Below are 17,749 nucleotides of genomic sequence, written 5' to 3' on the forward strand. Positions count from 1 at the left end.
GATTGTTTCTTTGATATAGTAATTTTATGATAAGTTAATCAGATCTTACCAATATGAAAAATTTTTAATTCATAACATATAAGGTATTGAATCTTTTAATGTATATCTTCAGATTCTGGCTTTGAAACTGTGCTAATCAAAATTATACACATTTAACGCTTAAAATTGTGAAGGATTGCATTTATTTGCTGTGTCACTATTTGACTTATCTTTAAAAGTCAAATTTAACATTAGAATTTTAAACGGACATTAATATTGCAAGTACTGGATTTATCTTCATTCGTTGCTGATTCACTTTCATTTAATTTAGTGCCTGCTTCTAGTGTCTATAAATATTTTAGGTATAAGGGAAAGTTTCCTTTCATTTTTGTTTCATAATTTTGTGTTTAATTGCAATGAGTCCATAATATTTTTGCTTACTCTTTTATTAAAGTTGTAAGGTTCGTTGCGACTGAAGGTGTTTTTAAAAAAAACTTCGAAGAACTGAGCAACTTTTCTGATACAAGATATTAAATCCAAATGTTTGGGATAAATGGCGTCTTTAAGTTCCTATATCTCATTGGAATCCGATTTTTTATTTCATGTAATAGTCTGCTTATCAATTTCATTTTTGCTCTGATCATATCGTACTGAAGGTCGCCGTGCTTCATAGAGTCTACGTTTGCAAATAAAATAACGTCACTTGCACTTTTATGCATTGGGCAGGTTTTAGATCGACCTTGTTTAAGCAAGTCACGAGTTCGTTTTTTATGTTCGCTGCCGTTGCAATTATTTATGACTCCGCATTGTGGTTTTGGGGAAAAATCCAGAACATCCCTTGCAACATTTGACAAAATATTAGTCTTTAGAGTTAACTGGCTTTTGACAGGGCATGATTAGAGTTTCGTTATTTAATTATGCATCGATATTATCGATTTTATCGCTATTTTTCCAAATCTCAATAATAAGTTATCTGCTAATTATATCATTTTTCAAGGGTCATAAAAATGTTTTTACTTGCAGCTAATTATTATGTACGAACTGCAAGTGACGAGCTAATTTTGTTTGTAATTTATTACAGAAAAAGCAAAAATAAAAGTTACAATTTTTTGGGTTTTCGCAGTTGGAATAATCAAATCCCTTACATCACTTAGTGGAGTTACAGTTGTGTACGTTGAACCTTTTTTTTTGTTGGAACACTTTATATAGTGCTGGACTTACTTATATCCGCAGTATAGTTGGAATCAACTACTTGGGTGGAACGTAGATAATTAGTACCAAGCGATTGATATGTATAGAATGCTTTTGCTTTTTTGATGGTGAGACTGGCCAACAAGAGGCCAGGCAAGGGATAAGTATTTTATTTATACATTTATTTCTTTTACATATTAATATAAGACGGACACAAGACAGCTGAATCAAACACATAATAGCTGGAGCAAACACAAAACAGGTAAGAATCCATAAGGTGAGTATTCTCAAGTATATAAAGTTAGCTTTAGTTAAAATATACAAATATATATAAATAATATAAATAATATATAATAAGGATGTACGTCAGAAGGCATATGGCGTACAAGAGAATATTCTAATTTAAGAAATGTAATGACAAATTGTGTATATTATATAGTATTTTTATGATAATTTCCTCAGATGTTGCCAATATGATTAACTCATAATACAATTTAAGACTGAACACTCAATAATAAATATATCACAATATATAACTCTGCCAGAAATTTTATGCAAATGATTTTTTATTTAGTCCTATTGGGCTTAATTTACTTATTTGCATACATACCGAAAGCTTCAAATTGGCCCGGGTTGCACTTATTTGTTGTGTCACTTTCTAAATTAAAGTCTGCTACTGGCGCGCCTTTAAAAGACAATGTTAATTAATTAATTTTAATATGACGTTAGTGTTTTACTTACTGGATTTATCTTCGTTAGTTGTTGATTCACTTTCACTGAACTTAGTGGCTGCTTCTAGTAATTCTATAAATATTTTATGTATTATTAATTTAAAAGTAACAAAATTGTTATATATGTACACACCATTATTAAGTTTCTGACATTGCTTCTCCAATATTTCTCGATCTTCTAAAGAAATATAAGAACATATACATACAAATACATATAATTATTGAAGGGAGAAATGTCAAGCCCAACTTACCATTCGAATCAATAATTTCCGCTTCAAAACTGCCTTTGCTGAATTTTGCAATGCAAATTTTACACCCTTCGTCTATTTTAATTTTTTTTTTTGGCAATACATAATATTGCTCGCACTTAATTAAGAAATACATCCTCTCGCACGCTTTCCAGAAATTTAATGGCGCCAAGTTTTCGAGCTACGCGACGAGTCAACACACGACAAGTCAAGTCATTTCTGTAAATATACTTTTAAGGCAGCTCTGCACTATCAAATTGAATACTCGAAACGCGTTCATTTTGCTCGTTTAATGGTAATCGATATTTATGCAATTAAAATAAGAGTAAAATAAGATGTGAGAAATATATTTGATTGATGATGGATGGTGATCACGAAAGCGGTCATAAAGAATAACTGCTAGCGGAAATAACTGTTTTAATTGGGAAAAAAATTAAGCCCATTTTTTGTTAATAGATTCTTATTTTCATGCTACTATCGATATCTTACTTACATGTGAAGCAAGGTTTGTATTACGTCATAATACAAATAGAAAATACATTTTACTCTTCATGCATTATTATTAAACATTTCATGTTGCTTAATTAAACTAAGTTAATAATAATGCTTATAAATATTAAATAATTATTTCACTAAATTACCTATAGATGCCCGATTAATTGTAAGCATTTTTAACTAAAGACTCTAACTTAAAAATACGTTTTACATATATGGGCCTTGTACGTGATTTGAGTTAATAAAAAAACCAAGCTTATAAATAAAAAATTTGTTTAATTTTTTTATACTAAAATCACGTACAAATATATTTATAACAAAATTTTATTAGGTAAGAGTCGATAGTTAAATTTTCTTACGATAACTTGACTTTGGTCAAGATATCTTGAAAAAAAAAAATTATTTTTTCTTACAACTTAATTATCGACCAATCGTTCCTCTAGCAATTATACGTTAAAATGGTCCGATGTTGACATGATTTTGCGTATATATGAGGAGTATAGTATAACTAATAAGTGCCGAGTTTGGTCAAGATATTTTAAAATACGAAAAAATTTGTCATACAACAACTTAGTTTTCGACCGATCGTCCCCATGGCTGCTATATGTTAAAATGTTCCTATGTTAACATGATTTTGAGGAGGAGTTAGTCAAACTAATAGGTGCCGAGTTTTGTCAAGATATCTTGAACAACAAAAATGTTTTCCATACAACAACGTAATTTTCGACCGATATTTCCTATGGTGTGTAACAGGCAGAAGGAAGCATCTCCGAGCCTATAAAGTATATATATTCTTGATCAGCATCAATAGCCGAGTCGATCTAGCCATGCCCGTCTGTCTGTTCGTCCGTCCGTATGTATGAACGCAAGGATCTCAGAACCTGTAAGAGCTAGAGATTTGAAATTTTTTGCTGTTGGACCTCCTAGGTCCCGCGCAGATCGAGTTTGTTTCCGATATTCAATAACATGCCGCGTTTCCATGTAATCGATAAAAATCGATATCGAAGTCTGATTTTTTGAGAAAATTGGGCAAATAATAAGAGCTATAGTCCCCAAATTGACTCGTAGCTTGCAGAATAGAATGTATATATCAAGTATCTTTTCGTTTTATATATATCACCCCCTCCCCTTTACTGTGTCGAAAGAAGATGGTTTAGGGTATTCCCTAGTCGGGAGCTTCCGACTAGAGCCTCTTACTTGTTTTAACATATGTTCTGCGTGCATAAGAAAGAGGAACTTTTGCAAAGTTTCATAAAAATAGTTTCAAAACGGAAAGACTAGTTCTCATAGAAACAGACAGACGAACAGGCGGACATGGCAATATCGACTGGGCTGTTGATACTGATCAAGAATATATATACTTTATGGGGTCGGAGATGTCTTCTTCTATGCGTTACATATTTCACGACAAAATTATAATACCCTCTTCAAGGGTATAACAAGGCCTACACATAAAATATTTGTTTTATTTTTCAATAAACTCAGAATACATAAAATGCCCAAATATATTTAAAATATATTTTATTGAGTCTTTAGGTAAATTTTCTTACAATTAATCGAGCATATATCGGTAATTTAGACAAACATGTATTTTATAAATATAAGCATTATTATTAACTTTGTTTAATTAAGCAACATTATAACATATAATTGCTAGAGGAACGATTGGTCGATAATTAAGTTGTAAGAAAAAATAATTTTTTTTTTCAAGATATCTTGACCAAAGTCAAGTTATCGTAAGAAAATTTAACTATCGACTCTTACCTAATAAAATTTTGTTATAAATATATTTGTACGTGATTTTAGTATAAAAAAATAAAACAAATTTTTTATTTATAAGCTTGGTTTTTTTATTAACTCAAATCACGTACAAGGCCCATATATGTAAAACGTATTTTTAAGTTAGAGTCTTTAGTTAAAAATGCTTACAATTAATCGGGCATCTATAGGTAATTTTTATTATTAACTTAGTTTAATTAAGCAACATGAAATGTTTAATAATAATGCATGAAGAGTAAAATGTATTTTCTATTTGTATTATGACGTAATACAAACCTTGCTTCACATGTAAGTAAGATATCGATAGTAGCATGAAAATAAGAATCTATTAACAAAAAAAGGGCTTAATTTTTTTCCCAATTAAAACAGTTATTTCCGCTAGCAGTTATTCTTTATGACCGCTTTCGTGATCACCATCCATCATCAATCAAATATATTTCTCACATCTTATTTTACTCTTATTTTAATTGCATAAATATCGATTACCATTAAACGAGCAAAATGAACGCGTTTCGAGTATTCAATTTGATAGTGCAGAGCTGCCTTAAAAGTATATTTACAGAAATGACTTGACTTGTCGTGTGTTGACTCGTCGCGTAGCTCGAAAACTTGGCGCCATTAAATTTCTGGAAAGCGTGCGAGAGGATGTATTTCTTAATTAAGTGCGAGCAATATTATGTATTGCCAAAAAAAAAAATTAAAATAGACGAAGGGTGTAAAATTTGCATTGCAAAATTCAGCAAAGGCAGTTTTGAAGCGGAAATTATTGATTCGAATGGTAAGTTGGGCTTGACATTTCTCCCTTCAATAATTATATGTATTTGTATGTATATGTTCTTATATTTCTTTAGAAGATCGAGAAATATTGGAGAAGCAATGTCAGAAACTTAATAATGGTGTGTACATATATAACAATTTTGTTACTTTTAAATTAATAATACATAAAATATTTATAGAATTACTAGAAGCAGCCACTAAGTTCAGTGAAAGTGAATCAACAACTAACGAAGATAAATCCAGTAAGTAAAACACTAACGTCATATTAAAATTAATTAATTAACATTGTCTTTTAAAGGCGCGCCAGTAGCAGACTTTAATTTAGAAAGTGACACAACAAATAAGTGCAACCCGGGCCAATTTGAAGCTTTCGGTATGTATGCAAATAAGTAAATTAAGCCCAATAGGACTAAATAAAAAATCATTTGCATAAAATTTCTGGCAGAGTTATATATTGTGATATATTTATTATTGAGTGTTCAGTCTTAAATTGTATTATGAGTTAATCATATTGGCAACATCTGAGGAAATTATCATAAAAATACTATATAATATACACAATTTGTCATTACATTTCTTAAATTAGAATATTCTCTTGTACGCCATATGCCTTCTGACGTACATCCTTATTATATATTATTTATATTATTTATATATATTTGTATATTTTAACTAAAGCTAACTTTATATACTTGAGAATACTCACCTTATGGATTCTTACCTGTTTTGTGTTTGCTCCAGCTATTATGTGTTTGATTCAGCTGTCTTGTGTCCGTCTTATATTAATATGTAAAAGAAATAAATGTATAAATAAAATACTTATCCCTTGCCTGGCCTCTTGTTGGCCAGTCTCACCATCAAAAAAGCAAAAGCATTCTATACATATCAATCGCTTGGTACTAATTATCTACGTTCCACCCAAGTAGTTGATTCCAACTATACTGCGGATATAAGTAAGTCCAGCACTATATAAAGTGTTCCAACACAAAAAAGGTTCAACGTACACAACTGTAACTCCACTAAGTGATGTAAGGGATTTGATTATTCCAACTGCGAAAACCCAAAAAATTGTAACTTTTATTTTTGCTTTTTCTGTAATAAATTACAAACAAAATTAGCTCGTCACTTGCAGTTCGTACATAATAATTAGCTGCAAGTAAAAACATTTTTATGACCCTTGAAAAATGATATAATTAGCAGATAACTTATTATTGAGATTTGGAAAAATAGCGATAAAATCGATAATATCGATGCATAATTAAATAACGAAACTCTAATCATGCCCTGTCAAAAGCCAGTTAACTCTAAAGACTAATATTTTGTCAAATGTTGCAAGGGATGTTCTGGATTTTTCCCCAAAACCACAATGCGGAGTCATAAATAATTGCAACGGCAGCGAACATAAAAAACGAACTCGTGACTTGCTTAAACAAGGTCGATCTAAAACCTGCCCAATGCATAAAAGTGCAAGTGACGTTATTTTATTTGCAAACGTAGACTCTATGAAGCACGGCGACCTTCAGTACGATATGATCAGAGCAAAAATGAAATTGATAAGCAGACTATTACATGAAATAAAAAATCGGATTCCAATGAGATATAGGAACTTAAAGACGCCATTTATCCCAAACATTTGGATTTAATATCTTGTATCAGAAAAGTTGCTCAGTTCTTCGAAGTTTTTTTTAAAAACACCTTCAGTCGCAACGAACCTTACAACTTTAATAAAAGAGTAAGCAAAAATATTATGGACTCATTGCAATTAAACACAAAATTATGAAACAAAAATGAAAGGAAACTTTCCCTTATACCTAAAATATTTATAGACACTAGAAGCAGGCACTAAATTAAATGAAAGTGAATCAGCAACGAATGAAGATAAATCCAGTACTTGCAATATTAATGTCCGTTTAAAATTCTAATGTTAAATTTGACTTTTAAAGATAAGTCAAATAGTGACACAGCAAATAAATGCAATCCTTCACAATTTTAAGCGTTAAATGTGTATAATTTTGATTAGCACAGTTTCAAAGCCAGAATCTGAAGATATACATTAAAAGATTCAATACCTTATATGTTATGAATTAAAAATTTTTCATATTGGTAAGATCTGATTAACTTATCATAAAATTACTATATCAAAGAAACAATCCGTCATTGCGTTACTTGGATTAGTATATTCTCTTTTAAGCTATATGCCTCCCGACATATCTAAACCGTTTTTTGCTAATTTTAATATTTATTTACTAATGCTAACTTTATATACTTGACATCACCCAATTTATAGTTTGTTAACTGATTCGTGTTCGTTCCAGCTAGTTTGTGTTCCTATCAGCTGTCTTGTTCTCGTCTCATATTAATATGTTTCTAGTAAAGGTAATGAAAAATATAAATATTTATCTATATATAAATAAAATGCTTATCATGATCAGTACAGATATACATTTTTTAATAACGTTCATTCTGCTTAACGTAATATAAAAATAATTGTATACATTAAAATATAAGATGTAATAGAGACACATCCGAATGATTAATTAACTGCAAGTGAAGTGGAGGTATACACTATGTCATACTATCACATCCTTACAGGTCTGAAAGTTAAGTAAAATAAATGTTCTTAAATATGTATATAGGCACAGCTCCTGGTGCTACTATATTAGATACGAAATATTTACTTAAAATATTGAATTATGTCCAGTAATAATTAATATGGATTCCTCGTTATATATTTATTATTAAATATATTCAAATAGATGCATCCGAAGAATTTATCAATACAACTAAAAATTCATCGACTAATAGAAGATCTTTGGAACTACTTAACGAATTTGGCTATGATAGGCTAGATTCATCGGCAAAAAATCAAAATCATTCAACGATAAATGATACATTTCAATCGCTTAATACTAACTGTCCAGATTCCACTCATGGATTCGATTCCAGTTATACTCCGGATATAACTAACCAGTCCAGCATTTTAAATAATTCAACCAATAAACAAGTTTTTACTTACACAACTGAAACTCCACTAAGTGATGTCAGGGATTTGATTATTCAAACTGCGAAAACCCAAAAAAATTGTAAGAAACATTTTTGCTTATTTTGCAATAAGTTGCAAACAAAATTCGCTCGTCACTTGCAGCTTGTTCATAAAAATGAGCCGCAAGTACAAAAATTCATATGCCTGCCGAAAAATGACAAAACTCGGAGATTACTTATTGATGAAATTAGAAAAAATGGTGATTATATCCATAATATCGATGCATCGTTAAATAATGGAACTCTAATCGTGCCCCGTCAAAAGCGAGTTAATTCTAAAAATGAAGTTGTTGATTTCATATGTTGCAAGGGATGTTCTGGATTTTTTCCCAAAAGCACAATACGAAGTCATATTAATAATTGCAAAGGCAGCGATCATAAGAAAGGAACTCGTGACTTGCTTAAACAAGGTCGCTCCAAAACCGGCTTTATGCATAAAAGTGCAAACGACGTTGTGCGCACAAAAATAATGCCTGTTTTAAATGATGATCCAATTTCTCGGAATCTGATATATGATGAATTGATTGTTTTATTCGCAAACGCAGAATCTATGAAGCACGGCGAACTTCAGTACGATATGATCAGAGCAAACATGAGATTGCTAAGCAGACTATTATGTGAAATAAAAAAATCTGAACCCAATGAGATACAGGAACTTAAAGACGCCATTAATCCCAAACATTTGGATTTAATGATATCTTGTATCAGAAAAGTGGCTCAGTGGGACTCTTCTTTGTTGTTTTTTAAAACACCTTCAGTCGCAACGAACCTTACAACTTTAATTAAAAAGTGCGCAAAAATATTATGGACTCATTGCATAAAAACACAAAATCATGAAAAAAAAAAATAATTAAAGATTTTCTTGTTCTATGGGAAACCGAAATCCCTCTTTTTATAAACAAAAAAGCTATAGAAGATCAGTCAAAGAAAAAGAGAGCTCTACCAACTATCTTACCATGTAAAGAAGACATCAAAAAACTTTTTGATTATGTGATAAAAAAGTCTGAAAATTCTCTTAGTGTGCTGAAAATTAAGTTTGATTTTTTGTCATGGACATCGTTAATACAAAGCACACTAATTGGCCTTCAAATTTTTAACCGCCGTAGAGCTGGTGAAATTGAAAGACTAACAATTGAGAACTATCTAACAGGCCACGCCATCGATGAAAATGTGGATAAAGAAAACTTCGACCGTCTCACGAAAGAAACTAGAGAAATTGCTCAAAAATACACAAGGTTGACTATCCGTGGAAAACTAAATCGAACTGTGCCAGTGCTGCTCACACCGTTTGACAAGTATTGTATTGAAACTATTCTTAAATATCGTAAAAGAGCTGGTGTTAAGAAAAATAATGATTACATATTTAGCGTGCCTAACGCCAAGCCTTTAGCAAAGCAGTATGTACGGGCTTGCCCCATTCTAAAAAGATTTGCCCTGGAGTGTGGGGCTCGCTGCCCAGGGGCCTTAAGGGGAACGATGCTTCGAAAGCATTTAGCTACCTATACATCGATGCTTAACGTCGAAGATGTCCAAATTGATAGGCTTGCCAATTTTATGGGTCATCATAAAGATATACACAAAGAAATCTACAGAATCCCTGTAACAGTAGCGGAGATTGCCGAAGTATCCCAGATGCTTATGGCAGCTCTTGGAAATAATGTTGAGGATGAAAACACAGTAGCCCTTGATCAGTTAAAAGAAAGTGAGTAAATATATTCATCAAGGTTGTGAGTGATACTAAGTGTAGTTATTGTGTAGAATATAATATTTTAACTTATCTAATAATTACTTATCCAATAAGCCCTATTGTCAATGTTTTTACATTATACTTAAAATGTATTTTGCAGATGATCCTTTAGAGGATTCGGAATCAGATTATTCTGAACAGCGATCAGAAAGCGAATTTAATATTTCCGATGATGAAATTGTAGAAAAATCCAATGCAAAAGGAAAGCGTCCAAGTAGTGAGTATTGAATTGCAACCTACATATTTTTGTCACGTGCTTACATGCATTGCGATTAGTCTGTCCTATTTATCCTCATTCGCAAAGTGAAAAAATATATCGTGCTTATTTTGCGGGCCCATTGAAGTTAGAAACTTTGGGCTTGAAATATATACACGTATATATCCACGATAGGTAAAGTGCTACAATTATATAATGACGACCACTGGGGGCGTTGTAAATCCTAAAAATCGTTTTAAATTGCACAATCGCAAATCTTACAGAATCTTAGAGCTTGACTAACTTTTTCATGAATACTATTGATGGACTACTCTGAAGATCGATAAAAATTAGTTTGCCTACGATTGACTGGGTGCGTGGCGAATGTTTAAAATTGATATCACCTAATAAATTGTTCTGGTAGGCTGTATTAATCTGTTATTGGTCTATGATTGAGTATTGCGACGGTTGCAACCGACTGCAAAGTTTTTAATATTTTTCTATATTACTAAAACGTTATTCTTTTTCACACTAAATTGTATTAAACTCTATTATTTAACAGGATCATCATTTGGAAAAACGATAAGAAACCGGTGGTCGAATGAAGAGCGTGAAGAAATATACCAGGCTTTTGGCGACCTGTTGTCGCTTAAAGGATTGCCGTCACTTAATCAATGCAACACAGTTATAAATAATTCTACATATCTAAAATGTAGGACACCGGCGCAAGTAAAAACATGGATAGATAATCAGCGCAAGGCTAAATCAAGGAACTCCGCAAATAGATTAAATAATAAATATGTTGACCATATTTAAAATAAGTGGATTATACTTTTTCGTATATTAATATTAATTTATGTTAAAAAATTTTGGAATTAAAAAAAAATTCATTTTAAATGCATGTATTTAATAACGTCATTTATGTTAATTCACATTATTAATTTTACTTTAACCTAAAGTGATCCAAAACTACATTCAAAATAAATTTGACTCTTAATTTCAATTAAGCCAGTCTGCCACTAAATTTAAAATGTATAAATTTAATAAAATATTGCTGAGTCTTACGTGGTTTAGCGTTATATTTATTTAGTTTAGTGAGTTTTATCGAAATTCACTGTTCCCTAGTCCTCATAACCTCTATATATGAGTCTCTATATTTATATAAAATCAGTATGTTTTTGGGGACAGCTATTTGACTGTTATTTACTAAATTGAAGTGTGAACTGGACCAAATCTCATCGTTCCTGTGTCCTTATAATACACGTTGCTTATGCAAAAAGGTCTGCATATGGCAACCCTGCGTTTTTGTTCCTAAAACTGACCTTATATATAAAGTTCATTATACGGAAAATTTTTATGTTATATACTGAGAGTATTTCGGGAACTGAGTCCTCGTAAAACACGTTACATGGTGTGTACCCAAAATAATGGTTGTATATAAAATTTCTCATAAGTCACGAGGCTATGCTTCTAAGACCGTTAAAATTTCCCAGAGGTTAATTTAGAAGTTCCATCATGATTCCCCAAAGAGAAAACCCCCACTTTTTGGGGTCCCTGAAATCGATGCTCCACATATATATATATATATATATATATATATATATATACATGTGTATATATGTGTATATATATACATGTGTACATCTGTGTGCTGCGTGTTTAATTCGCTCAAAAATTTGCAAAATGTTGCAAACTGTGCGGCAGCAACAGCAATACATAGCCAGAAATTGAAGTGAATTGCGCGCATTGTTCATGGTTTCGTTTTTGTAAGCCTCACACACACTCACACACACACACACATACACAGACTAATGCTCTTGCGTATGTTATATTTGTTTAGCTCTATATGGCGTCAACATATCCGAGCTCAAGAATATACTCCGCCAAATTTTGTAGACATTCGAACTGGTCTTTGGCTTATCAGGCCTGGTAGATAAGATATAGAAACTCGAACAGTTAGTCGATTTATACATAATTCTCTGATCCATTATGTCACAGAGCGGAAATTGGGGCTAAAATTGGAGCCGTCGCTCGAACATTTCCGATTTGAATAACAACAATAAAGAAATGTATAAAAAAAACAACATCTACAAAATGTTGACCGTTGCCCTGACATGAAACGCCTTGATTTATCATCTTGTGGCAACAACAGAGCCTGCAAGAGGAAGCGCTAATTGTGCACATGTTGCAGTTGCACATGCTGGCAACACACACACACGCACACAGCAACACATTCGCATTGGCCTAATTTTGGAAATCGGGATCTTTATCGCTACGCCGCAATACTCGTAACTCGTAACTCGTAACTCGCGACTCGTAACTTGCAACGCACAACGTTCGACTTGCAACTTGCAACTTGCAGTCCGTTTCGGCCCCTTTCGTCCACTTTGGCACCGCTGCAAACGGAGGACAGAGCGAACAATGTAAATATACGAGACGCAATTGCTGCAGGATGGGCCGGCTAAAGTGGAAACGCGAAACGAAGTCGCATAAAACGGAAAGTGCAGCAAATTGTGGCAGCTGCAACATCAATTTTTTTCCTTTTTTTTTTGTTTTTTTTTCTCGCTCTCTTTCAGTTTCCTTGCCTTGCACATTCGCCGATCTTAACTCGACGTCAGGTTCTGCTGGCCATTGGCCTTTTACCGTTCGTTGCAGGCGCTTTTTATTTGATGGCCATTGCCTGACTAATGCGAGTTGTTGTTGCCACTGAAATTGCGGCACGCAAATTGTAACCGACAACATAATCAGGCTTTAATTGTTCTGCGCGGCAACAATGTCCGGCAGCCACAAAAAATTGAAAGATGTCTTAAGTTTCCCAACCAATCAACTCAGCTAGTGTCAAAAATTAGAAACCCCGAGGGTATTTATGTAAATTCTTGGAATTGTCAAGAGATGCTAGACTAGAAATGTTTACATTCCCAAATAGATATTTGAAGGCTTAAAATCATATTTAGCTGACTTCCTGAAAGATGTGAAACATACTTAGGTCTCATACTAAAGTTTTAAACTCGTTCTCCATAAAAGACTTCTCTATTTTTTAGACCCCAAAACATATTTAGATATAAGTTTTCATGTCGAATATTGCTTACATTTAGCCAAAGTAGATCTGGCCAAGGGCAAGTTCGTAGGCACTTCAACACCTCAAACAACTTCCTATAGAGTGCACACACACACACACACACAGGGTAGGCCCATTGAACTTTGTGAAGCGCAACGAAATGTTAGCAGGTTGCAAAGAGGCAAAAAGCAAAAAGTCAAAAGGCAACGGCAAAGGACGCGCAAAAAAATGTACACCTGTGCCGTTTTTTATGAGAACAAAATACAAAATACAAAAGAGACAAACAGAACAACAGCAAAAAAAAATGCGAGTAACTGCGAAAAAAAAAATACAAAAATGGCGAAAAAAGCAAGAAAATGACAACAGCGACAGCAACTGAAAAACGCAGAAAGTGTGTGTGCGTGTGTATGCGTGTGTTTGTGTATGTGTGTGTGCGGCAGCTCTTACAAAGCCGGAGCATAACTTACAAGCAGCAGCAATAACAACCAACGGCAATAAAAAGCCAGAAGTGAGTGTCCTTTACATTTTTTTCTGTTCTTTTTTTTCTGGCATTGCTGCTTCCTGCCAGCGCGGACTTGGACCTGGCCAACGCTCATTATATAGTCAAAGACCATAATTATGTGTTGAAGTTTGTAGATGTTTTAAGTGAGTGAGCCGAGTCGAAGCAGCAGCAAAAAAAAGGCCGAAGAATAATGATAATGGCAGCGAAAACAAAAAAAGAACTCGCAAAAGTGGCAACCAAATACAGTTGCGTTGTAAAGCCATTTTACTTGGCCAGCAATGGGTCTAAGCTAGGATAAGAATAAGCACATAACAGAGATTTAACATTTAGTTTATCTTTGCAGCACTTAGAAACTAAACAAGCAGTTAACATTTAGATTTGCTGTTAACTTTACATGATTATGCCACGCAGTAGAAAATCGACAACATAACAGAGCTGCACAATATTGGAGACAGACTATGTAAACTGTTAACATTCATAGTCAAAGTAAGCATTTACAGTTAACTTTACACGAATATGGTAGGCACTAAACAAAAGACATCATAACAGAGCTGTAGACTATTGGCGAGCCATATCTATCTTTGCTTTGCTTATCTATACACTTTACATTTTACACACTAAGAAAATGTAAGACTAGTTAACATTTGCAGCGCGCATTTACATCTTCCTGTTAAACTTTTTCTCTCTGACAGACTTTTCTGGGCATTTATTTAAACAATCATAAAGACTGCTCAAATCTATATTATAAATTAAATTCATATTAAGAATTTTTCTCTATTTTATTCTATTCCAGATTTTTAACCAAAGGATTTGAGGAAACCAACAACAACCATTTTGGCATATGAAATTGAAAGTAAAATTTCATTTTGGCTCATAATCAAAATTTCAATTTTAATTCAAACCAAAAAAAAAACAAAAAAATGCATTAAAATTAAACAAAAAAATAAACTTCAACTACATTAAATGAATATTAATATTAGTAACGTATAAAACATAACGGAATAATGTTTAATTAATTTGTAAGGTAACCAACAAACAAACAAACGGAAGACAAAGATTTTTAAAATTAAGCCTAACATATTAAGTAATATTATATTGCTAAACGCTATATGAAAAACATATTCTATAAAGCTGCAACTATTTTTTATATATATAAACATATTAACAACAAAAACAACAACAACAACAACAAAGAAAAGCAAATCAAATTTAAAGCAAAAACAAGAGTACAAAATTCATAAGCATCAATTTACAAAAATCAAATATAAAAAAATATATATCACAAAATATCAACAATCTAAATATTCAACAACAACAAAAAAACGTATATATAAATGAATTAATAATGAAGTAATTAAACAAACAACGCATACAAAATACAAATTTACAAATTACAAATTACAAATTTACAAATTTTTCTAACAAGTCGAAGTCTGACACACAACCACAGCACAAGAAAATAAACAACAAAAGTAAAAGTAAAGTAAAAGTAAAAGTAACAAATTTAAGCAACAATTAGCAAATATTATTAAAGTAAATACAAGTTTTTGCATAGCTGCCGTTTACAACAACAACAACAACAAGAACAACAACAAAAAGCATCTTCAACCACGAAAAAAGTACAAAACATTTTGAATTTTCAACTTACAAATTTTTAATAACAATTTAATAGTAGCACTTTTACAACAACAAATTATAAATTAAAAAACAAAAGAACTAAAAAGTAAAAGCAACAAAATAAGCATATATTTATATAAACTCTAAGCCAGAATTAATATTTAAAACAATTTTACAAACTAAACTCAACAAAAAGCACAAAACACGCAAAACCCGTGAGTTCAAAGTTCAAAATACAAATATAAAAAAAAAACACAAATATTACGTAAAAACATAACGAAGAAAAACTACCTCAAGAGAGCAGTGAGCGTGTACAAAAAAAAGTAATAAGAATAATAATAATTTAAACATAAACAAACTATTTATATGCTTGTGTACAAAATATATATATCTATATTTGAACTCTGCAAACATACCCGCACCTCGCCCCACCCAGGAAGACAAACCCGCGCAGCGCAGTGGCATATGAGCTGCGCAGCCATGCGAGCCTGCGGACTTAAATGGCGTCTACAATAATCGCACAGAGCAGCACAGGCGGCCCCGTCGATCCGGCATCGGCAGCTAACGGCAGCGCCAGCAGCAGCAACACTCTGCCAGCAATATCGGCAACAGTCGCCTCGGCAGCTGCCGATCTGCATAACACGCATCTCAATCAGCTGAGCAGCCTCAGTCAGCACTATACGACGCCCTACCATCATCATCACTACCAGCAACAGCAGCAGCAGCATCAGCATCAGCAGCAGCAACATCTACAGCAGCAACATCAGCAACACTACCAGCAGCAGCAGCAGCAGCAGCAGTCGCAGGCGGAGCAACATCCTCAGCATTGGGATTACTATGCGCGACAGCAACCAGCCGCGCCCGCCATCAATAGCAACAACAGCAACAGCAGCGGCAACAACAACAGCAGCAACAACAACAACAGCGGCAACGCCAACGGCAGCAACAGTGACAACAACAACAGCAACAATACAAATGTTGCAGCACCTTTGGGCAGCAGCAGCAGCAATGCTAATGGTCCTGCTGCCAGTGGCAACAATGGCCACGGCCTCGGCCACGCCCATAATCAGCACGTCCTCGGAGGACATAGTGATGCCAATAATCCCGTTGCTGCTGCCGCCGCCGCCGCCGTCGCAGCAGCAGTAGGCGCCAACGGCAACAACGCCAACGCCAACTCGAACTCAAACTCAAACTCGAACGGCAGCTATACACGTCCCTGGGAAATGGAGTCCAAGGACAGCGTGCCGCCCCAGAGCCAGCCACAGACGCAGCCGAAGAGCGGCTTTGAGCCCTTCTCAAAGCTGCCCTCATTCCAGAGTCAATTTCATGGCTACAACGATCAGCTGATGCCCGATGGCACGCCTATGCCCATGCCCATGCCGATAACAGCAGCCGCCGCGGCAGCAGCAGCTGCCGCCGCAGCCGCTGGAGCTGCCACTGCCAGTGGCACGGCCGGAATGAGCTCGCTCCAAACGGTTGCCATGTCGCCGGCCAGCATCTCGGTCAGTTCGCCCGGAATGATGAGCGTGGGCTCGCCGCTGACCCAGCTGCCAGGCATGCAGACTAGCATAACGCCGCCCTCGGGCAGCTTTACTCCGTTGGGCGCACCGCCGCCCCCGCCGAATGCATTTCATCACATGCATTCACATCATCGGGTGGCCGGAGCCGGAGCCGGCGCGTACCCGCTGATGCCGGCGGCTACAGCCGCATTTGGCGACCTGCAGCTGTATCAGCCGCTGGCGCCGGGCTTTGCGCCGCTGATCAAGAAGGAGCCGGGGGACGCGGCTGGCGCCGACTACGACATGCTAACGGGCAGCATGCTGCTCAAGAAGGAGGACTTTGATCTCAGCAACAGCAACACGCATCTGTCGCAGCAGCAGCAGCAGCAGCAACAGCAGCAGCTGCATCTGCAGCAGCAGCAACATGGGCACACACATCCCGGCCTGGGCGTGGCTGTGGGCATGCATACGCCCACATCGTACGACGGCAACAACAGCAACAGCTATCCACATGCCGCCAGCAGCAGCGGCAGCCACACGCCGCACACGACGCAGCCGCTGACGCCGACGCCGACAACAACGACGCCCCTCAAGGTGGAGAAGCTACTGCAGTCGCCCATAGCGCGGCTGGATGCGCGCAAGAAAGAGCGCCGGAAACAGCGGCCCAATTCGCTCGAGTCCAGCGCCGAGAGTGAGGCCAGCGGCATGGACGTGGATCCCAGCGGCGGCAATCCCGGACAGGTGGATGCCGTTTCCAGCACGGCCAACTTCAAGAGCCCGCTGAGCGCCCTCGGCATGGGCGACAGCAGCGATGCGAACGCCAATGGATGCGACAAGCAGGTAAGTTCAGCTTAATGGTGCGTCCCGGCGATAACTGGCAAACGCTGC

At 35.3% G+C, this 17,749-nt stretch overlaps 1 protein-coding gene across 1 annotated transcript in view; it reads left to right on the top strand.

The window, feature by feature from the left end:
* The first annotated feature begins 15,862 nt into the window (after positions 1-15,862).
* Positions 15,863-17,749, top strand: part of LOC115771557 (DNA N6-methyl adenine demethylase) — a 104,228-nt gene continuing 102,341 nt past the window's right edge. The window contains 2 exon segments of the mRNA XM_030717302.1: positions 15,863-16,409; positions 16,446-17,701. Of these exon segments, the coding sequence (XP_030573162.1) occupies positions 15,863-16,409; positions 16,446-17,701 (1,803 nt within the window).

This window comes from Drosophila novamexicana, unplaced genomic scaffold (assembly GCF_003285875.2).
Source record: "Drosophila novamexicana strain 15010-1031.04,08,12 unplaced genomic scaffold, DnovRS2.1 tig00000072-arrow-arrow-pilon, whole genome shotgun sequence".
In the NCBI taxonomy this organism is placed as follows: Eukaryota; Metazoa; Arthropoda; class Insecta; order Diptera; family Drosophilidae; genus Drosophila; species Drosophila novamexicana.